At 37.6% G+C, this 26329-nt stretch overlaps 1 protein-coding gene across 1 annotated transcript in view; it reads left to right on the forward strand.

The window, feature by feature from the left end:
* Positions 1 to 7126, forward strand: part of prpf4bb (pre-mRNA processing factor 4Bb) — a 26661-nt gene extending 19535 nt beyond the window's left edge. The window contains exons 11-15 of the mRNA XM_081353018.1: positions 689 to 842; positions 943 to 1057; positions 1151 to 1302; positions 5545 to 5631; positions 5761 to 7126. Of these exons, the coding sequence (XP_081209144.1) occupies positions 689 to 842; positions 943 to 1057; positions 1151 to 1302; positions 5545 to 5631; positions 5761 to 5964 (712 nt within the window). The 3' untranslated portion in view covers positions 5965 to 7126. The remainder of the gene's footprint in view (positions 1 to 688; positions 843 to 942; positions 1058 to 1150; positions 1303 to 5544; positions 5632 to 5760) is intronic.
* Positions 7127 to 26329: the final 19203 nt, after the last annotated feature.

The raw sequence follows: 26329 nt of genomic DNA on the forward strand, positions 1-26329 counted from the left end.
ATGATTTGTTTTTTTGAGACGATGTCGGGCATTGCCATTTGAGCTGATGCTGAAGAGTGAATGAACAGCGTAATCTGAAGTGTTTTGCTAGCAGGTTAATAAACTCAACTAAACGCATCCTATATGAGATTAATCTGATAATAATATTTTGACATGCATTTGCACTAAAGGATGCGAATGCTCACGTGAACTTGACAGTGCATGTCTGAATGTGTACCTCCATTGTGAATGTGCTCTTCCCCTAACAACAACGCTGAAACACAGGCACCTAAAGCACAAAGAATTCTATTACAGTAGTGTTCTCATAATGTTATGCATATGATATATTGGTGGTGGTGCTGCACATCTTGCACTTAACTGTATTTTCATTATCAAAGTAATTCCCAGGCATTACTGTGTGCACTTTCAAATCTATAGTGTCACTTTTTCGCCGGTCTGGACTGCATGCTGTCCTAACGCTAACCAATCAGACATCAGGAACCGCCCAAAATGCTGCAATAGCCAATCAGAAAAAAATAACAATCATCGTTTTCATGATCGATCGTTGCTGCCACGTCCGAGTACTTGTGCACATCCCTAATAAATATTAATGTTGATAAGGTCACTAACATGTAATGCATCACTAATAATCTTAAAGATAATGCAAAAGTTACTCTCAGCTGTTTTTTGCCATATTTGTGTGTCACAGTATGAATCTGCGGGAAGTGCTGAAAAAGTATGGTAAAGACGTGGGGCTACACATCAAGGCAGTACGTTCCTACAGTCAGCAGCTCTTTCTGGCCCTCAAACTACTGAAACGCTGCAACATCCTCCATGCTGACATCAAACCAGACAACATACTGGTTAGCATCATTTATATGGCCCCTGACTCCAAAGACCTCCATCCATTCATTCATTCATTCATTCACTCACTCACTCACTCACTCAACTCTCTGTCTGCAGGTGAACGAGTCAAAGACAATTCTTAAACTCTGTGATTTCGGCTCTGCATCCCATGTTGCCGACAATGAAATCACTCCCTACCTAGTCAGCAGATTCTATAGGGCACCTGAAATCGGTAAGTTGCACTGTAATTGTGTGATAACAGCAGAACATGTGAACCATTTCTATGTGGGCCTAGTAATTGGATCTAATCTCTCTTCCTCCCTAGTCATTGGTAAACCATATGATTATGGCATTGATATGTGGTCAGTCGGCTGTACCCTGTATGAGCTGTACGCAGGGAAGATCCTGTTCCCTGGTGGATCCAACAACCACATGCTGAAACTGGCCATGGATGTGAAGGGCAAGATGCCAAACAAGGTACTGGAAATTTACACTGAGAATCCACATGGGTTCTTTTTCATAACTATAAAAAAAGAGAGAGAGATTCCTACTGTCCTACTGCTCGACATTCACTACTAGCCTTAACTACTATAACTAGTTTAGATGGAAAGCATCTCAAGCTGAGTAGCTGAAGACATTACTGTAGCTATACCCATTAACTCTTTTCCCTCCATTGACGGAATTTTCCGGCAATCCATGTTGTCACTGTTATACGTTAGGAGGCACTATTACTCATCTCCTGAAAGAGTACAGAATCTAGGACGGATCAAAACACATGGGAAGCAGAAACTAGCGATAGAAGCACATAAAATAACACAATCAAACATTAAACCGCATATAAATCGAAACCTCCTAATGTTACCGAATGAAATGTCTACCCAGGAAGGGGTATATGACTGTGCAAGCTTTTGGGGTGTTGATGGAAGCCATTTACTCCATATATGTTTTGATCATTGTTCAGAATCCAATCCAAACGTAGTCTTCGACAAAAATTAGATTTTTCTCAGCTTTTTGTTCAATATGTTTTTTTTAATTTTTTTTTATAAACTTGCCCACATTCAAGTTTTAATAAAAAAAACAATGCATAAAGCTAGATTACATTTTTGTTTGTTTAAAAGCAGAGGCTCTGTTCGTTCTGGTTAGCAACATAAAAAAAAAAAAAAAACTGGCGGGGAAAGAATTAATATGTACGGAGCCCCCCTAGTCCCACTTTGTCAAAAAAAATTATTATAACTATCTCGTGGCCTCAAGATAGTAACTCGTGGCCTCAAGATACTAACTCGTGGCCTCAAGATACTAACTCGTGGCCACGAGAAAGTGAGTTTTTTCAAGGCGAACGTTCCCTTTAATGTTTCCATGGCGACGCGTCACGCGTTACACCGCAGCCACAATAATACTGTATGACAGATGTGTCGCTTTTATTTCGCTTTTCCTTTTTTATTCAAAGTATTCACAAACTTGCTTACCATGTCATCAACTAGCCTATCTGATATTCCGATTCTCAAATACGTGTAAGTGAGTGTGTTTGGTCGTTTAAAAACCTTAATAAATAATCTTGATCTAAGTTATAACATGAGATGGGCGCTGCAATGTTGTCCTGTCAGTCGGATTTACAGCACGTGAATTCATCAGTTTCTCCCGAAATAAATGCAAGAAAGTGGCCGGTGAACTGAGAAGAATAGAGTAAACTTTATAGTTCCTTGTCTTGCAGGATGTTTGTCTGATATGAATAACACATGTCGGCAAATTATATTTGATAGATTGTTATTGCTGCTTCCACAGACATCAGTGTGTATTTTACAAACTCCAAATGTATTGTTTTACTCGTGCTTATGTGTATTTAAATATCTGAAACCAAAAATAAACATTATGAAGTTGAAAAAACTGCTTAGTTGTGATATATGACAGCGCTGAACGCGTCCGACTCTGGCTCAGCGCCAGCCAATGCGCGAAAGCACAGTTTGGATCTGGCAGTGATGCGACGTCACTGAACATTCTAAATGTGGCGCCGTACTCTCAGGGGCACAGAAATAAAAATCCCATATATGAGACCGTACCGCTCAAAAGGTTAATCATGCGGCGCCCGACTGCATTTGACCGGCATAAAATCGGTATATGTCAGACTGACCGGCCAGTCGCCGGTCATGGCCGATCACGTGAAAATCGGCCAATTCCGGTCACCAGCCAATCAATCGGTGCATCTCTAAAAGGAATATAAATAATAATAGAAGTTGTTAAATAAACAAGTAGGCTATATACATGTAAAAAATATATAGACTATATATGAAGAAGAATTATAAAGGACTATGGATATGCAGCCTACAAGATTTACAGAACTAGTAAATAAATAGAAGCAGAACTGCAGCAAACTATATTGTACACTGAATATTAAAATATAGAATATTGCATAGAATGTCAAGTATTGCACTACAGGGTCCAGTTTAATAACAAAGGGTCCATGTGTCAGACACTTTACTATCTTGAGGCCACAAGTTAGTATCTTGAGGCCACGAGTTAGTATCTTGAGGCCACGAGTTAGTATCTTGAGGCCACGAGATACTATCTTGAGGCCACGAGTTACTATCTTGAGGCCATGAGATACTATCTTGAGTCCACGAGATACTATCTTGAGGCCACGAGATACTATCTTGAGGCCACGAGTTACTATCTTGAGGCCACGAGATACTATCTTGAGGCCACGAGATACTATCTTGAGGCCACGAGATACTATCTTGAGGCCACGAGATACTATCTTGAGGCCACGAGATACTATCTTGAGGCCACGAGATACTATCTTGAGGCCACGAGTTACTATCTTTAGGCCACGAGATACTATCTTGAGGCCACGAGATACTATCTTGAGGCCACAAGATACTATCTTCTATCTTGAGGCCACGAGTTACTATCTTGAGGCCACGAGTTACTATCTTACGGCCACGAGTTACTATCTTACGGCCACAAGATAGTTATAATTAATTTTTTTGACAAAGTGGGACTAGGGGGGCTCCGTAAATATGCGGTACTTCCTTGGAAATAAATTCCAGCACAGCGCTACAACAACCATAATGAAATGACCCTTCAAAATAGATAGTTTTACAATGAGCTACAAATGGCAGTTTATCTGTTCAATAATACCTTAAATACCTTATTCGCCTGTTGAGTAATGAAAACAGCATCTCAAAAATGCTTTCACATAATTTCAAATCCCTCAGTTCTCGCCATCTCTGAAAAGCAAAGCCAATCTTGATTCTCGTTTTATTACAAGCTTTGTCACGTTCTCTGTTTTGTGTTTTAAATTTTTTTTTTTTACGAGTGATTCCCTGGAGGTTCGAGATTTAGCTGCTCCATGTCATCCTTTCTCGCTCGTTGTGACAACTAACCTATGCCACTGCCACACCATAAATGCATCAAAATAGCCAGAGCAACTTTTTTCTATTTACGGATATGACGAGACGCGCACGGGCGAGTGATCAATGTACACACTTTCCAATGAAAACCATCACGACAGGTCTAAATTATAAACGATTATAACAGGTTTCAATATTTAAATTTTGAACAAAAAAGTTCCATATTATACCTTTTTTTTTTTACTTTTACTCACTTTATTATTGTATTTAAGTCTCCTACATCAGTGGTTCCCAACAGGGGGGTCGCGGCCCACAAGGGGGTCTCGGCGAGCTCTCTGGGGGGTCGCGTCATATTTTGAAAAGTTTTGAGTAATGAGCATTCAAGTCGTCCGTAACTTCTTCTATGTTAAAAATTTACAAAATGTATATAATGAGCGAGTTCATTATGAATCCATCTTCCAAACCGTGTTTTTGTCTTATTCTGAATCACTATGGTACACCTATAATCAGTGTTTATATTGGGACTATTTAACACTGGTTCGGATCGCCGCCGCTGAAGAGTAGTGGTACTTGACCTGCGTGACTCGTCATAGCCAAACACAGAGAAGTAATTCCGGCTCCAAAAGACGCATTATTCTGTTAACAAACGCATGTTTATTAACGATCGCTATAGCGCAAAAAAAAAAAGGAATGCATGCTTTAAGGAGAACGATCATATTACATTAGCTAATTTGATCCATTCCCTGGCCTGGCTGACCAAAAATGGGATTTTAACCATGACAGCCTTAAAAAACAAATACAAATGGGCCAGACTGACCCTTGAGGATGATAAAGATGTCTTACCCTGTAAAGATCTCTTCACCATTGACCAAATTACTCACGACCAGCAGATCCTCACACTTATTGATAAAGCCTCACAAATAACATGCAAGTATTGGGGTCCCAGACAGCAGTAATTTTGTAATAGCCTATATAGGCTATTCAATCTTTTTTTTTTTTACCTACACACCAGTGTGAATACTGATATTTTTTTATTGCGATTCAAATAGGGCCAATTTATAGGCTACTCTTAGGCTTACGTTTTTAAATTACAAATGGCCCACTGATGTTTTTGTTATTGTATTTTCAATATTAGGCTATAGGCTATTATTTGTGCATAAACATATCTGGTTATAATAAACATAGCCTACCGTTTGCTTGAAAACAACATATTTTGTCATCCTTGCTGCTAGCCAACAAGAGCGATAATATCATTAAATGTGAGGGGGGGGGGGGGGCCCTAAAATATTTTCTTGGGAAAAAGGGGGTCTCAGACAATAAAAGGTTGGGAACCACTGTCCTACATGGTGTTTTATTTTTAATTTGTCTGTAGATGATCCGGAAAGGCCTGTTTAAAGACCAACATTTTGACCAGAACTTGAACTTCCTGTACATCGAGGTTGACAAAGTGACTGAAAGGGTATGTTCTCAGATCTCACATGTAGTGATTTTCTAATTTAATTTACTTTTAATAAACTATATCGCTGCACACATCTGCTTCCTGTTTCTTACCCTTCTCTTTCTCTTGCACTTTCATTTAAACTTTCAGGAGAAGGTAACTGTGATGAGCACTATTAACCCCACTAAAGACCTACTTGCGGACATGATCGGAGGTCAGAGGTTACCTGAGGATCAAAGGAAGAAGGTCATGCAGCTGAAGGATCTGTTGGATGGGACTCTGATGCTGGACCCTGCTAAACGCATCAGCATCAACCAGGCCCTGCAGCACCCTTTCATTCAGGAGAAGATATGACACTTTCACCTTTCACCATCCTTTGTTCCAGGACTGAGCCAACAGACTCCAACTCAGAATGTTCAGAACCATCACAAGACTTTCAATTTTCTATTTTTATTCATGTTTTTCTAGTGATTTTTCTTTTTCCCAGTCATTTGATTTGAAACTCTCAGAATGATCTTGTTTTTATTGTACATATGCACACATTGTCATTCACTGAGAAAGAGAGGCATGTTTAGCAGATATCGGACTTTGTCTTATTTAACTTCAAAAGTGACCGAACTGTGCAGAGTGCAGCATTTAAAAGGTTAGTTGAGTTGTTCAGATATTGAATGTGAGAAATGGCTAGGCAAGCACATCAGAGGGGTATGCAAAGACCAAATTGTTTTTGACAATAGCAGATTATAATCCAAATGTGCCCCTTTTGTTGACCGATTAAACCAGTGGCTTCAGTTTAAATTCCTTTTATCTAATCAGTGCATGGTTGACTTTAACTGCAGATTCACCAGGTGATCTTAACTTTTGCTGGTTAGTAACTTCACACAGTCTCCTTCCTATTGAAAACAATACGTAATAGTTTAACACGTACAGTTGTTTAAATATATTGGTTTTGGTGTAGTACATTTACCTCAAAATGGTTCTGAATTTCTTGTGTGAAGTGAATAAGTTGTCACTTTTAGACAGTCAGCTAAATGGCCAATTTACCTCAATTCACTGTTTCCAAAAACTCCAAAGGTCTCATTTTAATTTGAAAGATCTACTTTTTGGTTCAAACGTTTCTAATGGTGTCCATCAGCAAACTGTTATTACTAGTTATCTCTGGGGTTTGAATATTTATTTCCAACTTCAGCATACCAGTATTTATGCACCTGTTAGAGATTAAAATGTTTGTTTTCTAAGTCCCTAATGTAAAGGTTATCTGATATGAAGTGCCCTTTTGTGATCGAATTGAACCATAATAGAAAGCCTCTCACAGACGGGTCCTGACAAACCGATGATAGTTGTTTTCCTCACAATGTAAATACTTCACAATTTTTGCTATGTAAAACGTGTTTTTTTGTTTGTTTGTTTTTCTATTTGGGAAATGATTTTTTTTTTGGGACATAATAAACTCGAAATATAGGATTGTGAAGGAAAATGACACCTTGAGTGTTATTTTAGTAATAAAAGGTTTACATTTTCTGATGTATTAAGATGTTTTAACTAATTTGTAACCTGTTAGTCAACTGCAGCTTTTGTAATTTTTGGCCTCTTGAGAGTGCTGTGGCATCAGACACATACTGAGGCATTTTCTTTTTTGACTCCCCTAATGCAGTCATTTGGATTTCTAGGTGGAAACCTGCAAAAAATTTCTGCCTCCTACCCTCAGACTTCCTGATCTACCAACTCGCCCACAAGCTTTAGCTGACAAATACAGATTGAGGTAGTGAAGCCAACTACTTCAAGTTGTAATAATATTCATAATGTAGGTTTGTTGCTGCAAGTGGTTATTCTGACGACTCTGTATTACAAACATAGTGATGAAATGAAAGTAGGGTCCGTGTACTTTTTGATCATTTCATTTCCTGTTTGGAATGGAATAACGATAAATTAAAACTCGTTTATTCGTTTTTTAATTTAGTTTAAAAAATGAAAAATTCGATTTTGACTCGATGTTTCATTTTTCGTTTGTGGTTTACAAATAGGTTTATGGGTTCGATATTTCATTTGCACACGTGGGCGGCGCCGAAACGCCCATTTCATCTGATTGGTCAAAACGCTACACCTTCAGTAAGCTACGATCTTTTCTTTCTGTCAGGCAGAGTCAGTACGACAAATCATCACGCACTATAATAAAATAATGTCTGAAACCACCACTCACTTGTAACTACGCACACTATTTGAAGCAGAATATGTTGCTGCTCACGTAATTCGTGCTGCTGCTACTTGCAAGCGACCCCATTAATGTGAGCCACAGTATAGCCTATGACAGATTATTTTAGCATGATATTTCCCATTGATAAATACAGTGCAAATAGTTCCGTCTCTTTGGATAAAAGGGATAATAATAGGCTGAACGGTACCATGATATGTCCGTAACATGTTCGTAGATGACCTACCCATAACTGTTACATTAGAGGGGATAACACAGTTTGTACAGTATAAAAATTATGTCTAAGGTTCCCATAAAACATGAAAACCCAACAACCTAATGGGAATATATCCTTGTTGTGTAAAACATCTGTTCATAATCTGTGATTACACAATTCCAATACGAATAGCACCGGGAGGCGTCTGGAATAACTGCAATGATCAATCCGCATTTTTGAGACAGCTAATTTTACAGTAGGCTCATATTCAAAATGTCCTTGTCGTATACCGCACGACCGCACAAATGCGCTTCCTTATAGCAGACCACCGTTTTAAATAACAGTTTAAAAAAAGATGGTCTGTTATAGTCTGTTATAGTCAGACAGACAGACAGACAGACAGACAGACAGACAGACAGACAGACAGATAGATAGATAGATAGATAGATAGATAGATAGATAGATAGATAGATAGATAGATAGATAGATAGATAGATAGATAGATAGATAGATAGATAGATAGATAGATAGATAGATAGATAGATAGATCTTGAAGTGTAAAGCGTGTTCTCACAGATATGGCTTATTTATGAATGAAATTCATGCATTTATTTGTCATTTAAACTGATGCAAACAGGGAAAGAGAGTAGAAAACACTTATTATCCTGTCGCACCCTCTAGTGGACAGCATTAAGCATTACGGCCTTCATTGCTCAGAAAAGATATAGAAAAGATATAAGCGAGTCAGACCAGTCTGAAGGTCTGAGCTGAGTTTGGTGATGAATTTAAGTTCTAGGCGGAGTCAATTTCTCATAATATTAATAGGCTACATAATAATAATGTTTAAATATATGCTGGCTTTTTCAAGCCAACATAAAGAAAACTCAGAGAGACTCGACCAATTCAGTAGCCTATGTAATAAAAAATTATTAGTTTTATAATAAAACTAATAACATTTTAAAGGTATCCTGTGCTCTTCAACCAACATGACTTTAATTAACTTTAATTAATCCCAAACCTGTAATTTTGTCAGTACTAATGTACGTTCACTTCTAGCTTCTCTCTTTTCTGTCTCTTTCTTTTCATGTGAACTGAGGCTACATGCATACATTCATAAATATAATCTTTATTTCTATTCAATTTTCAAAATTATTTATACGTCACACACGCCTACCGGCCTTTTGATGTAAATAAAAGACTAGAGCGGTAAATGTTACGGACATATTATCATTGTACCGTTCAGCCAATCATTAATTTTTATTTCCACTTCCCTTTTATCCAAAGAGACTGAACTATTTGCTCTGTATTTATCAATGGGAAATATATCATGCTAAAATAATCTGTCATACTGTGGCTCACATTAATTGGGTCGCTTGCAGCACGAATTACGTGAGCAACAACATATTCTGCTTCAAATATTGTGCATAGTTAACAGTGAGTGTTTTTTTCAGACATTATTTTATTATAGTGTATGATTTGTCCGTGCCGCACTCGTACTGACTCTTATTCTGCCTGACAGAAAGAAAAGCTCGTAGCTTACTGATGGCGGAACTTTTTGACCAATCAGATGAAAGGGCGTTACAGCGCCGCCCACGTGTGTGCAAATGAAATATTGAACCCATAAACCAATTTGTAAACCACAAACGAAAAATGAAAAATCGAGCCAAAATCTAATTTTTCGTTTTTTAAACTAAACTAAAAAACGAATAAACGAGCTGGTTTTCATTTCTCGTTATTCCATTCCAAACAGAAAATGAAATGATCAAAAAGTACACGGACCAAGTAGCAACAAATATTTAATTTCATGTGATGTACATCCGAATGTAACGGGCACTTGGGTCCGTGTAACGCTTCACAATTCAGTTTTCAGACCATACAATGCAAATGCAAAAATGAAAAATTGAAACCAGACATTCATTTTTCTTGTTTTTCCAGTACATTATCAATGGATATTTGCCTTTTTCTCCCCTTTTTTCAATTTAACTTTTGCTAAATTGTGACTTCAGAAACAAACATTTGAATAAATGAAATCTAACCGATTTTCTATTTTTCCATTTTTTCGTCTTGTAATTTGTGCCGTGGGCGGTACCATTAGCACGGGGGTGTGGCCGTGGACTACCTTAGTCTTTACTATCATTTCATTGATGTAACTGCTTTATTTACACTGCATGCACGTTTGAGGAGAAGTTTAAAAGACAAAACACGGGACGACATTTTTCACCCGAAGTGCCATCATTTTTATTATTAATAGTCTGTGCTAAATTATAAGGCAGTCTCGGATCGGCCATCGGGAGCAGCTGGGAAAAGTGAAATCCCGGTGGCCTGGGTACGATTTGGCACATTGCCCTTGTTTGTATTTACCTATTCATTCTTACTTTATTTTATTAATATATAGCTATATCCTTGTTGTTGTTCATTTTACATGGTACAGTAGCCGAGGCAGCCACAACCACGAGATCCCAGACAGTTCATTTTCAGTGCAGCAGAACGGGGGTGGCTCGCGAGCAGCAGCGCTTTTCAAGATACTTCACGAGAATCTAGAATAACGATAAAAATTATAGCCTACTAAGCAAAAATATAGACCAAAATAAGCATATCCCCCCCCCCCGCCCCACACAATTTTTTAAAGGTTTTTAGCTCTCGTTTGTATACAATATTTAATGTCTATAGTGTTGATTCATTATCAAATGGCGAATTTAATGTGCTCGAATAAATAAATAAAAAACAAGCTGGGCAATGTGCCAAACGTAGCAAGGTATTTATGTTTATTTATTGAAAATAAATAAATATTATTGCTTTTGATTTGCAGCACAGTTAGCTAGCCTAGTATCGCCTCTTGCTCATATCCCGGCGAACTGCTTCTATTGTAATGAACAGACTAGAGTTCTACAACTGTGCTAGATTTAAGGGCATTTTACGGGAACGAGAAGCGGTGTAGAGCTAAAGCACACAGAAGCTCAAGCGGATGCCGTGGTAACGAACAATGCCCGCTATAGTGAAAACATCTGCATCTTTATTGTATTGTAGACTATTACAAACGAGAGCTAAAAACCTAACAAAAAAAAGAAACTTTTTTTTTCTATATTTTCGCTTGGTAGTATTTTTATTAATAAGGTCAATACAAACCGGTAGGTAGGGCAATGTGCCAAATCATACCCAGGCCACCGGGATTTCACTTTTCCCGGCTGCTCCCGATGGCCGGTCCGAGACTGCCTTATAATTTAGTACACGCGTAGACTATCAGCCTAATAATACAAGTTATGGCACTTCTGGTGAAAAATGTTGTCCTGTGTTCCGTCTTTTAAACTTCTCCTCAAACGTGCATGCAGTGTAAATAAAGCAGTTACATCAATGAAATGATAGTAAAGACTAAGTTTGTCCACGGCCACACCCCCGTGCTAATGGTACCGCCCACGGCACAAATTACAAGACGAAAAAATGGAAAAATAGAAAATCGGTTAGATTTCATTTATTCAAATGTTTGTTTCTGAAGTCACAATTTAGCAAAAGTAAAATTGAAAAAAGGGGAGAAAAAGGCAAATATCCATTGATAATATACTGGAAAAACAAGAAAAATGAATGTCTGGTTTCAATTTTTCATTTTTGCATTTGCATTGTATGGTCTGAAAACTGAATTGTGAAGCGTTACACGGACCGCACTTGGTTCCGTTCTAGCATTGATTGTTGAAAGTATGGCCGTTGGCGATTGGATATGTCTGGTATACGTTATCAGAAGTTTGTTTTCACTAGAAGATCGAGTTATGTAATTTTGATTAAACATTACGAGGTCAAAAAGAAAGAAAATGAATCTATACATGGATAAATGGTTCATGATAAGATCTGTAACTTGAATTTAAAAGATACTGAATTTTCGTTTCATGCCATCTTGACTCGATTCCTTTCCTAAAAAGGAATTGAGTCAAGAAAAATAAATATTTGGATTTCTTCCATTAATAAGTAATTTCTTTGTAGCTAGTTGTGTAGAAGAACAGACTTAAGGATGCAATAATTCTCCACATGAATGATGTTTTACAATTTAAGCTATCAATTCATTATTTTATAATTATTAATTTTATTTATTATTCCATTTATTTTATATTATATTTTATATTACTTTATTCAGCTGCTATAGGTATCTTTAACATTTACATAGACCATGAATAAGCATTTGTCATTATAAAAATTAAACAAATGAGATTAATCTTTAGACACATCTGGAAATTATGCAATAGTACCATATTCCCATTTAAATTGCACATTTATTAAGCAGAGCTTCTATGGTGTACCTCCAAGTCCCATTCCTCTCTGTTCATTCTGAAGCAGCTTATTAGACAATCAGTTACATTATAATGTGGGGCATGTGTTTTCCTCACACACGTTGATGATACATGAAGTATTATCACACATCCACATTTGATCATTATTTGTTCACTTCATGGATGAAAGACAGTCTTCAGAGATATAGCTCAATGACATTTACAAACAAAACAGCACAATGGATTGTTCCATTAAACCAGACACTTTAGTGTTAATTTCTCTTCCAATTGTTTCTATTTTTATTAAAAATGCTGGCATATGATTTTGTTTGAATAAAGGCTAAATAATTGTAGTTAAGCTTCAGACATCCATTTAGCAAACCACATGTGACCACAATATATATATATAACCACAAAATATATATATAATAGTTATGTAGGTTTTGAAATGACAAAGACAGCTGTATCTATATTATAATTAAGCAATATCACACAAGCAAGAGACTGCTAAATTATCATTTGTGCTTCTCGTAGCAACAGTAGAGATTTATTTTTGATTGAATCAGTGTTCTCCATGAATTGGTTGGTTGAATGATTTAATGACTCACTCAAAGTGAGTGGCTGAGTCTGAAATCGCACACTTTTCATGAATGAATGATATCTGGACTCACTCATAAAGACAGTCACTTGTTGCCACATACTGGCCTATGGATGTAACCTGCATACACCAAGAGAACAACATGTCTTGCCTTTACTCCAGTGTTTAATACAAAATTATTCCAAGTTTCTCTAGTTACCGGCTCTACCTAGTCCTCTGTGTTGTTGGCAGTGCTCTGTTCTTATTTGCAGTGGGCAGGTTAAACATCAGTTTGTGTGTTTTTATCATTAGGTTTCCATTAGTGTACTGCCCAGTCTGCCATGATACTCAGTAAATCATGAAATATACAGCATCTGTTCAAATACATTTTCAAAGTGGCCTGAAAGTTCAACTTTAGCTAACTATGCTTAAAATCTTGTCAAAAGTGTCAAATAAGAACAAATATAACAATCATCAGGTGTACACAACAGGAATTTGTTTTGAATTTATTAATTGGAAAGACAGCCTATTTGTTACATGCAATACCCATTTTGACTTATTCAACATTCACAGTATAATTATTTAAACTGTATAAAACTTGTGGTTATAAATGAGAAGTGAAACGGAGAAGAATATTCCTTTGTATTTTGAGTGAGTTATTGAGAACAAAATGAAGAACAGACAAGCATCTCTTACACTGAGAGGAAAATTATGTCAGTGATTCACAAGCGCATGACAAATGTCACAAGAAAGTCACAAAAACTCCTGACGAAAAGAAAAACTGATGAAACAGCTGTCATCAAAATCCTAGACAGTTGGGTATTTTAATATTTGATATAAAGGTATGCACATGAACTGTAACACTCACTTTCAAATGAATGCTAATGAGTTAAGTGTGAACTAATGAGTTAACTGTGTTTAAAGGAAAGCAACAATCTGTCCTCTTTATGAAACAATGATTCAATAAAACTTTCTGAATAAGCAATTTTTTATTCGGCCCTACATGACCACATCAGATTCGATTTCATTTCTGACACCAATCCCAGAATTCACAATTAATTAACTTTAAAAGATGCGTTGTATTTTTTTTCTCATTTAAGTTTAACGGACGAAGAAATTAATAATAATTTTGAAAAATATGTTTAACCCTCTGGTCCTCCTCATCTAGGAATCACACGTGTGGCTTTCGCAGTCAAAAGTCAAGTCAAGTCACCTTCATTTATATAGCGCTTTTAACAATATGGATTGTTTCAAAGCAGCTTTACAGGGATAATAGGAAATTACCGTAACAGATTGTTTAGGCACAACAGCTCTATGATAAAGTTATTGTCCAGCTAAAGTTAGTTTTTAATTGATTGATTCACTTCAGTTGCGAAGATCATTAGTTATTAACTTAGGGGCCGCTAACACGACACCGTTCTAACAGGAAAACCCTTAACGCGCTCCGGCCGCCCATCCACACAAAACAGTGCCTGGTGTCTCGAGAACGCACTCCCTGAAATAGGTTAGAAGGTGCAAACGATTATCCGTTATCTCTGCGCAAACCTCAAAAACGCAAACCCACGAAAATGCAGACGTTGTGCACATGCGCATTACGTGTTCAGTCCAAAGGTAAGCGCGTTTGAATATGTGCACAGGCGTGTAGTCCTTCTTTACAAATCAACCCTCAATAAACTACTTGTCTGGCCTTAAAAAATTATAATACAGAAATTTGTTGTCGCGTCTGCATAGCAACGCGAACCGGAATCATCCCAACAACATTTTATCTGTACTGAGGTAAAGGGAAGGGACGGAGGCCTTCACAGGGGATGGACTGGTTGACACTTCAGGACTGCATTGTCATCGTGTCCAGGCGCAGGTCAACCTGATCTCACAGAATTACGTGAAATGAACACGACCCCTTAACCCCGATTTGCGTGGTGGTGGCACGTAATGTGTTACAATTACGTGTCGGCACCACGAAAACAACACCCATACAAAGTCAATGAGGCTCATTTGTCGTGGTGGACACACGGATTCCCTGGTTAGACAACGTCACAATGGGCAGCGGTAAATGTTGTTTTCTAGTTTACGAAACGTCCTCCTTTTATAATTTATTGTAGTGTATTACTTCCGATTTTTGTTGTCTAAATAACAGTAAATTATTTGTGATATAACTATCCATTTATAGATGGAGTAGTTTTAAAGAATGGCCCGAGGCTGTGTTAAATAGATTGTTCCCTTTACTTTATTAAACCATTTACGATATTTTATTCTTTTCAAATGTATTGTCTGTCATAGCAGCGAATATTATTAATTATTATTATTATGAATCAGAAGACTTTCAGTCGTTACCACGGCAACGATACGTCACGTTACGCACGCTTCTTACCCATAATCACTGCGCTTTTACCACTCATTTCTCCCGCCACATGACTACAGTAAGTATCTCAACCCCTCGGGGTGTTTGTTTGTTAAAAAGCACGTAAAACCTTTGCTGTTATTTCTTTAGTTGTAGCTGGATTTAATCATCCATGGAGTTTAGGTTGAATTTGTTAGTGTTGCATTATCATTTACACGGCTACCCGCCGAAGTAGTTACGTTAGCTAGCCAGCTAAATGACAGCTGTCCCGTCCCCGGCACAGTAGGAATGTGGCACTTCCACAACAAAAATCAGTTTAAACTCATGTATTTGTCCATGTGTTGTGAGGACAACAATTAACAACGTGTTGTTGCAGTGGTTAAAGTTTTATTCAAAGTGCAAAGTAAATGTCAGAAGTGTAACTAAGGAGAATTACCGCAATCGGGGATGGACTAGAATAAAAAAGTGGACCGGGAGTCTTTCCAGAGGATTTGACTGCTCAGTGCGACTCAATGTCAATGACTGTTCATTCATACCTGATATAATAGGGGTTATGCGCAACATACTTCCGGGTTCTACAAAACGGGTATAACTACTTCCGGTCGTCAGCTACTGAGGTAAACACAGCGTAGGAATGGTGACCTTTTATAGCAGGTGTTTACAGGAGCTACCCATTCTATCCATTTCAGATGTACATCGTATTGCCAAACGGACTTCCAGAGCCCCGAGTACTCCGTTAAATAAAGGATTTAAGTTTTTAAGCCTCCTCATTTATTCATGATTATGAAGGTATGTAAGTTAGTATATGTAGCTTTTGGTAATGGCACCCGATGTAGAGTTAGCTAACTATCAGTAAGTTCGTTTAGACTTGTATGCTATCATAGTAGTTTAACCTTTTATATTTGCTTGCAGACGATTAAAACAATCAAATGAAGACTGCGTTTTATTTTTTTATAAAAAAAAATTTTCTGATACTTAAGCATTCGTGACTTTTTAACTAAAACAGAAATAAGAATTGTATTCTAAAAAAAGCGCAAAATAAGTTACCTCAGAGATCACCTACCGCTGCAGATGCGTACGGTAATGCAAACCGGAAATGTTTATAACCGTTTTCCGGTTCGAACGTTGGGCGTTCCGCATAACCCCTATTAATGCATAATTAACTTGTAATTAACATAATTATCCTGTAACACTTTGGTGCCATACTTTTGTAAGACTTTGCCATTTTAGAAGACACTGAATCATAATTGTTACTTTAGTTATGTGTGACATTGAGAAGAGAGAGCAGTAGATATTATGAGAAGCGTTTTATGCAACAGGACAGAAGAAAACCACCTTTTCCATTATTTGTAGGCCTAAATAAAAATAGATTTGTGTTGGTACTTGCTTGTGTCAAGTGAATGTGGTACAAATCTGATATTTGCACAGTAAGGATTGATTTGTATTGTACGTAGTGGTTGTGATTGATATGTAGTCAATTAATAAGTACAATTACTCTGTCCTAACAATTAAGAAATGATCATTTACTACAAATGCTATTCTAACAATCTTTTGCTTTTTTCTTGTTTTACAGCTATATTGCAACACTTTGACTCCACCAACACACACACATATACACACACGCACACAAATCAAACCAATGGCACTTTTAAGAGCCACTCTCTCTCGTTCTCACTTGTCTCTTTCGATCTCTCTCTTTCTGTTATTGTCTCTCTTTTAATCACTCTTTCAATCTATCTATCTCTCTCTCTCTTCCATCTATTTCTGTTCAGAAATGGCTGGAGGGTCACAAAAAAAGACCTGCCCAAACTGCGGGGAAAAAATATATTGTGGACTTAAAATTTGTTCATTTTGCAACCATCCACAACCCCAAAATGTAAGACTCCAAAAAAAGATGGAAAAATTTAAAAGTCAGCAGAAGCAGTGGTTGGCATCTATGAAAAAAAATAAAAATAAGTCCCACGTTCTTGATGATGCTGCCATTCTGGTATGTAGTTTTCCGATCATCTCATTCACCAAAAGTGTTTTATTATTTTGACATAAGCAAATAAATTGACTAGTTTAATAAATTGCCTCACATCCACTCTATTAATAAGAATATAATTCATGTTTACTGTTTTTTCCTACTATTATATCTAGGGAGTTGAAACTCATACAAATCCTCACATTTATCTATCCAAAAATTATGTAAAAATTGTTTGTAGATGTTTCCTAGCTTTGATGTAACCACACATGCACCGACAGCGGTGTCAGCCATGCAAGGCACTATCCAGCTCGTCAGGAGCAGCTGGGGTTAGGTGTCTTGCTCATGGACACCTCGACACTTGATTCAGTGGAACCGGGGATTGAACCACCAGTCTTCCGAATTTGTAGACAACCTACATGAACCACAGAGCCACTGCCGTCCCAGTGTAAACTGTAAAATTCAGCTGTAAACTACAGTTTTGTGTATCTAATTGATCTCTCTACCTCTCTGTTCCAGCTTGAGAAGTTGTATGCCCTTGGCATGAAGCCCCTGCTGCTAATTGCCCATCCTCCTAAGGTGGTGACAGGGACGTGCCATACTAAAACAAAACTAATGCTGCCAATGCATGCCCACCTTAGCACATCCGCTAAGAAATGCCTTGATAATGTGGATGCCATCTATAAATTGATGGTTGAAGGTGAGATTGCATTTATTTAACCTTGAAATGCATACGCATGCATGTATTCACTATCCGTTGTACAATTGTTGGTGTTGTCCTGTACATTTCCAAACAGCAAAGACTAGAAATTCTGATCTGGCTGTAGCCTAGCTGCAACCTAGAGTCATTTTAAAGAGCCTAAACACTCAGCTGGGAAGCTAGCGCAAATGGGAAACAGGACTTCCTGTGGTTTCTCATAAAATAAAAGCCAGGGCCCGTATTCATAAAAAATCTTAATGCAAAGAGTAGCTCCTAGTGACAAAATTCTAGAAAAATTCTTAGAAATGTGGGCGTTTACAGCCGAAAGTGGCAGAAAGATGAAGAGGGAGAAGAAATGTGTTGCAGACAATGGACAGTGAGTTAGCCTATAAGACGCTATAGATTAGATAATGCAGAGATCATGTTTAGTGACCGATCTTATTAAAGACACGCTAACATCTCCGTTACAGCACATAAATGCTATAGCTCCAGATTACGCATGTAATTTCAATGTGAAGGCTTAGAATAGACCCTATACATAAAAATTGTTTTCCTTCGTGGACAACCAACCAATCACAGTCTTCAAAAGATTTTGTCACACATAGCAACGGGGTCAGCCCCGCCTCCTCACTAAGATAAAAGTTTTTGTTTTTTCCTTGCTCAAGAGTTGCTCTCAGAAGCTAAGACTCCTATGTAAAAGTTTTTAAGCTAAATTAGGAGTTTTCTGAGAGGATTCTTAGAATCTTTAAGAATACGGGCCCAGGACTCTGACTCTATAGTAACGTAGCAATCAGGTTACATTGCTGTCTCCATCTCTTTCCTCTGTGTTCTCTCTCCATCATACAGGTCTGTGTGTCTGAGCTACACACACACTTATAGCAGACATATATTAAAGGCTGACGGTGGCTTCGGCTGTATTCACACAAAATCCGCCAAAGTCGCTCTTTCCAACAGGGTTCTGTGGAGGTGGGGTCATGTTTATTTGTGCTTTAGAATGTAACCGAAATGAAACAATCAGAAGACCTTTTATTTCTCTGATTCACTGCTTTGTTCTTGCTAACACTGCTCACTCTCTTTTGGAGCTCGCTCAATCGCCGCTCTCTCTGTATGGGCCAACTTTGAATCATGTGTTTACAAACAGCAAGAGACAATCCTACTAATTTTGCCCTTTAAGACTAACTTGTGTTAATGTTAATGTATTTTTTTAAAACATAGTCAAAGTAAATCTACTACTTGTGCCACTGGGAATAGAGATTGGATGTGCAAAAAAGTACCTAACGGCATGAAAGTCACTGAGACCACAACCGGTGTTGGGTAAGTTACTCAGGGAATTGTTACTCCTTCTGTAAAAGTTATAATATTACTTCACTTATTACAGGGAATTAAAAGTTTCTAGTTACATTACTTGTCATGTTACTATATTACTTTTACTATCCCGCGCCCTGCCCCTTTCTAAAAAGTGACAGATAACCTGTTTAGTCCACTTATTTTAGAAATGAATCCACTTTACTGGAACAACAATAATTAACATTAGGAGTCAACAATCAGCCAAACTTTACACATTGCTGCCTCTCCAACCAGGTGATGCTATACAGAGAAGCAATGTGCATATTTAAAAAATAATAAACAGTTTCTCCCAACATCGGTAATAGCTATCTAATGCTATTTAACTAATAGCATATTGATAAGAGCAGGGTGGAGTATGTTTTTTTTACAAAACATATAACGTTTCCCAACATCACTGGCTGAAATAAAAAATAAAGCAAGTCAACCCCGATTTTTGAACTAATGTTTTTTCTGCACATGTATTAATAAGAGCAGTATTCAGTGTTTTTACAGAAGATTCAACTTTGCTTAATGCCACTCTCCCGACGAGTGCATGCATCACTGGCAGTAGCATCCTACCGGTCAGCACCGGCGTTTGCATATTATATATTATATTTGTGTGTTCTCCATGTCCATTTATAGGTTGGACAAGACTCAACCCAGACCAACTACCTCAAGAAGAGGAGAACTTCGTCCTACATTTGGTGACGTGTGACTTAACCCCTACCACCCATATCCAGTCACCACAACAGGAAACACCAGCCACAGCATCACAAAACCAGGCTCCATCCATTGGCACACCAGCAACCCAGACTACATCTGTCTGCACGTCACCACAGCCGTCTCCTTCCTACCACACATCACCGCACCCTGCTCCATCCATCTACAAACCAGCACTCCAGGGTCCCTCCATCTACAAACCAGCACTCCAGGGTCCCTCCATCTACAAAGCAGCACACCTGGCTCCATCCATCCAGGAACCAGCACACCTGGCTCCATCCATCCAGGAACCAGCACACCTGGCTCTTTCCAACCACACACCACCACACCTGGCTCCATCCATCCAGGAACCAGCACACCTGGCTCCACCCATCCAGGAACCAGCACACCTGGCTCTTTCCAACCACACACCACCACACCTGGCTCCATCCATCCAGGAACCAGTACACCTGGCTCCATCCATCCGAGAACCACCACACCTGGCTCCATCCATCCAGGAACCAGCACACCTGGCTCCATCCATCCAGGAACCAACACACCTGGCTCCATCCATCCAGGAACCAGCACACCTGGCTCTTTCCAACCACACACCACCACACCTGGCTCCATCCATCCAGGAACCAGCACACCTGGCTCCATCCATCCAGGAACCAACACACCCAGCTCCACCCTTCCATGAACCAGCACACCAGGTCCCAGCTCTGCAGCCACCACTGCAGGTTCCACGGCAACGTAAAAGACCACAAAAAATTAAAGGTGTGTTTTAGTCTATGCACGGCATGTATTGTACAGACATTTTACCCCCGCATAATCGTCATGAAGTTAATGTGATTTTTGTAAACCCTCTAAAAATTATTGATTTATTATGGATCTGATTCAGGATTGCAATTATACTGTATGCCTAGATGCTATATTATTTTATTATTTTTTCTATAAATAGTAATTTAATTGATGGTTGTCTACACATCCCTGTAATTAGAGAGCTGCAAAGTTAAAGTCCCAGTGTAAAGAATACCAGTGTAAAATATATCTGCTCTGTGGAAAGCGATGTAAAATGTAAACAGTCCATTAGGAGACACAACATAAAAAAGGGATGGCAAAGAAACAAAGATTTTGAATAGAACCATGCAGCCTTTGATACTCCTGTGGTTCTCAAATCTCACTAGGAGGAGCTAAATGTGCTAATGACAAACAGTGGAAAAAATGCATAAATGTGTGCATTGTGAATTGATTCCTGCACAAAAAATACTACACATATTGTGGACATTGGTGCAAATAATATATTCCTTACAATTACAGATTGCCCTCACAATCGGCTTGAAATGTTCCCAGTCCGTGAAATAATAAAGACAAGGAACAGAAAGGTAGGACAATGACTAACTGGATAACAGTGTTTCCTCTCAATTAGTTAAAGGTATAGCGGAGGATTTTTTATTTCCGGCTGGATTCCCTATACTATTGGTCCTCCTAATTGTCAATCATTTTGGTGACTCAATCAAACTTTTCAAAAAGTGGAGAGTGCGGGACTTATTTAAAATTCGGAAAGATCCTCCACTATACCTTTAAATAATGCTATTGGCTATTGTCATTTCAAAACCTTAACCAAGTTAAATTTCACTTAAAATGCAGCAACAAATATGTGATTATAAAAACAATGGTTGTATCGCTTTTATTATTTATCCCCCCAAAAAAACAATTATTACCCCTAAAGACACCCACGTCAAGACAAGTCACCTTTTTATATAGCGCTTTTTACAATACAGATTGTATGAAAGCAGCTTCACAGTGATTACTTAATGTTACCTTGTCAAAATGCCGTTGTCTAAGTCACAACATTGAGCTGTATATGTAGGCATCCTGTAAATACCTTTAGCTTGAAGTGTCAGTCATGGATCTTATTTGATGACTATTATTCTAAATATGCAGTATATAAACTATGTCAACAATTAATATATTTTCACTCCTTGTTAAAGTACAATATTTAAATAACATACAGTAATACAATGTCTTTGTCTTCCTGCCACAGGGGAGGACAGAACATCTTTATGACTGGCAGCCCTGCACAATGTGGTATGTTAAACAGCTTTTGGTTATGTACGATTACATGCATTTTATTATTGGGCTCTTGGATCTCTCTGTACTGGCAGAGAGTGTACTCTGTACATCCCTGAGCAAGACTCTTAACCCCTAGTTGCTCCGGAGGCGTGCGACATTTGACATAAACAGCAATTGTAAGTCGCTTTGGATAAAAGCGTCAGCTAAATGAATAAATGTAGTGTAATGTACTGTTTTCATTTGTTGGGATTGTTGACAAGCCATTGTCTTGGGTAGAGATTATTAAAGAAAAATGATCATGCAAACAGTTTTTGTATGCTGTTTACAATTGTGAGTGTATCCACAGCCATATGAAACCAAAAGTGAAATTCACTATTTAAATGTAACTATGGAAGGGCCACAAAGTAGGGATGCATTATTTACACAACATTTTTCCAGTAATTCAGCATATAGCTACTAGCTAGTCTTTATTCCAAGCATTTTTCAGGTCAACGTACATGGGCTGTTGTCTTTTGGCTTAGGTCAGGCTACACAAAATTACCCATCTGAATTTTCCCAAGGGGATATATAAAGTACTTTTAATGACTTAACTTAGATTATGATGTGCATGCTTGAGTATTTATTATTCACTTTTGAGTTTCTGCTGCAAGTCTCTAGAAGAGGAATGCAGTGATTGGAGATGTTGATGGTATAGTCAGAGGAAACATCAGGGTTTCAGGCTTTGACGATTAGTACACTGCGAATGGTGGAAAGACCTGGCCTCCATCCTGGCAGCCAGCCTGATTCCCATGCAGCTATCCTGCAAATATGCAACATACATTGCAAACATGCATTTTTTTCCTTGTTCTTGTTAAGTGTATTTTCTTTACATATTTTTTTGTTGTCCACTTGTATTGTTCCATAACATTGTGATGTTACATCAGCTAAACAGTTTGTAATGTAATTTGAACTTTAATATTCTTCATGGTTTTTATTCAAGCTTGTTGCAGCCTCTTTTATCTGTATGGATTCAATAAAGTGCAACAGTCAACAGACTTAACATTTCTTAAACTTGAAGGACCCCTATATGGATTGTTTTGTTTGTATTTGTTTGTGATGTCCCAGTAAAATAACTATTTATTTTTTTGATGGGAATGAAAATGTGCATTTCACAAATGGGACTACACACACACACACACACACACACACACACACACACACACACAAACACTTCAAATAAGGGAATTGAGATCATCTTAAATAAAGTGCTGTTTTTGGTACTGTATTTGTTGTTCATTTGCCATTTCTGTTATTCACTTCACTGTCATGAACTATACCTAATAAGATAAATGAAGTGTACTATGTGACATTTTCAGATTTGTCTTTTATTATGAAGTTTGACAATCTGTGACAGCTAGTTTGTTATGGACTGTTTTTATCAAGGGGATGGTTGAAAACTTCCAGTTAAACTTTATTTGATAATCAGTAAATCCACAATCAGAATTTAATATGGACATAAATCACATAAGGAGAGTTAATATATGGACATTAGCAAAGTTAATAGCCTATTGAGACTTTGATAAAGGTAATGTATACCTGTATAACAACAAGGAAAAGAGAAAGGAAATTATATACATATTTACACATTTAGGAGTAATTTGTAGCCTTATATTAGTAAGTTAAGCCTATTACAAACAACGTGAGTACGCACTGTAAATGTTTTAATTTATTATGGGTGTTTTTCAGGTCTGTCCATATATCATTGACCACACACTGTTCATATCATTGACCACGTAATTTACATAGCACCTTAATCCTTACTAACAAAATGCAGTATTGTGTAACGTAACAATTTTATTTAAGTCATAGCGGCCGAACAAACATTTTGAAATTCTAATTAAACAATATACAAATGCCTAAAGCTCCTAAATTACACTTCCGATGTGTAATTAGGGAGGTACGTTATGTAACTCCAGCCGACTGTGAACATAATCCCGAAACGCGTGTATATGGGCCTACTTGCTAAAATCGCCTTAATCACCGGTTTGCTTTTTTAAAGTAAACCACATAAATTCATTGTAATATATGCTTCGGCTGCAGTTAAACATTAAACAGTTAAACATTAAGATATTATCATGATATGTGTTTAGAAACCCCTATTTTGCAAACCGGAAGAACTACTGTGACGCTGATTTGATTTGTTTTCCAGCTCGGAAAATATCCGAAATAAACCAACATCTTTACTTTTGCCTATCACACAACACCTAAATACAGTGTAAGTACTAGTTCGGCTGTACTAGATATTTAATATATTCAGTGCATACATATTTTTACAACCCTATTCACAGCCTAACGTTTGCAAACAGAAAAAACTACAAATATGGTACTAATTAGTATGAAGTGGCATGGCGCGGCTAGAGGGAATTGTAGTTTAAAAATATATGTCTCAATATATTGAAATTGAGATTTGTAAATAATGATGCAAGAATACACTGATGGGTTAAAGGGGATGGGAATCACATTTGTGTAATACAATTTTAAATACCTTACTGTTAAATAGGTGAAAATCAAGTTTGACCATTTTTGATAGCAAAACCTCTTGGTGACTCTACCCATATGAGTATAGTCATATAGCTGAAGTCAACAGCTATTTATAACAGTTGGTTTCATGTCTGTAGCCCTTTCTGTTCCAGAATGACAAGCTTTCAAACATGCACCAAGGTCAAGGTTCAGAGGTCAATATTTAAAAGCAGGAGCCATTTACAACCTTCAGACTGACATATGTTACTCTCCAGGTGGAGCCCTTTCCAACCATATATTTGGTTTAGTCCTAAAACAAAGTTTAAATTTTAAATTTATGGACACAGCCTTGGCTCAGGCATAGTTTCAGTGAGGACTTTGAGGCCCGACCTCAACTTTTATATATTTTTTAGAAATGTAGTATTATAACAATACTGCACATATGTATGTACCGCAGCCAAGCAAAAAAACAGACTATTTGGGTGTTTTAGCTAGAGTCATGAACTTATGAGCATCAGCATTAATCTAAAAGATGCAATAGGCCCTATGCACAGCTGCACTACTTCCTGAACTTCAGCCAGCTCCTTTGTTTCCTGTCTGCCATTATTGGACAAACTGATTAATCCAGGTGTGTCTGACCAACAACAATAATCAGACACACCTGGATTAATCAGTTTGTCCAATAATGGCAGACAGGAAACAAAGGAGCTGGCTGAAGTTCAGGAAGTAGTGCAGCTGTGCATAGAGCCTATTAGGTGTCCAAATAGTACTTTCAAATGATGTCAGTGGTAGATGACGTTTTCAGATCATTTACTTAAGTAAAAGTACTAATAATTTATTATCATGATATTATTATTCCTCATGTGTTAATGTAAAAGCAGGATTTTAACTGTTGTAGTTGGTTGTGGGTGAACAGTTTAGTCTCTGACTGCATGAGATGATTATTTCATTATGGATGAATTTGCTGATTTTTTTTATTTTTATTAATCGAGAGCCCATAGCCCAAAAGTAACACCTTCACACTGCTTGTTTTGTCAGTCTAAACCTAATTTTTTTTAAATGAAAATGAATTTAGATGAAAATCTTCACATTTCTGAAGCTGGAACCATGAAATGTTTTTACATGACATGACTTAAAAAATTATCTAAATAGCTGGCAATTAAAGTTCTGTCGATCAACTAATGCACTAACTGTTCTTGTATAAACTGTTGAGTACCTAATTTATACTCTTCATATTGTTTGTGTGCAAAACTCCACCTTTGTAAAGTAACTAAAGCTGTCAGATAAATGTAGTGAAGTAAAAAGTACAGTATTTCCCTTTGAGATGTAGTGGAGTAGAAGTGCCATACAAGTACAAGAGAACAACAGCTTTATCATGCAGTGTAGCTGTGAAAAAAGTCTGTATCAAGTCACTGCTGATGCAAACTGAACATTTCCTGCTGCAGCATATTAAGTTCACACTTAACAGACAATTCCATCAAATGGGTTTATTAGAGTGGCACAAAATCACAAAATGAGAGCAAGAAAAATTAAGTTATTCAAAATGCTTTACATATAAAGGAGTTTAAATATTCACACTATTGCATTTCAAAGTGCTTTGCATATAAAATAAAAACAAAATAAAAGAAAGAAGGCCAGGAGTCTGCCTGATTCACTAAATTTGGGGCACCCCTATCTGAGATGGTAGAGATGGAGCAGGTTTGCGGCGCCACTGGACCTTCAATCCAGAGACGTATTCTGCTGGGGTGGTGCTACAACCGCTTTGCTTGCTCTGTGGTAACCAGTGGTGCATATGTATGCATCACAAGTTACAAAGACATTTCTTTATACAGTTTTACAGGATGTAAGTGAAAATTCTTTGGATTTGTCTGTCTGTC

The sequence above is a fragment of the Scardinius erythrophthalmus genome (assembly GCF_964197995.2).
Source record: "Scardinius erythrophthalmus genome assembly, chromosome: 22".
Taxonomy (NCBI): Eukaryota; Metazoa; Chordata; class Actinopteri; order Cypriniformes; family Leuciscidae; genus Scardinius; species Scardinius erythrophthalmus.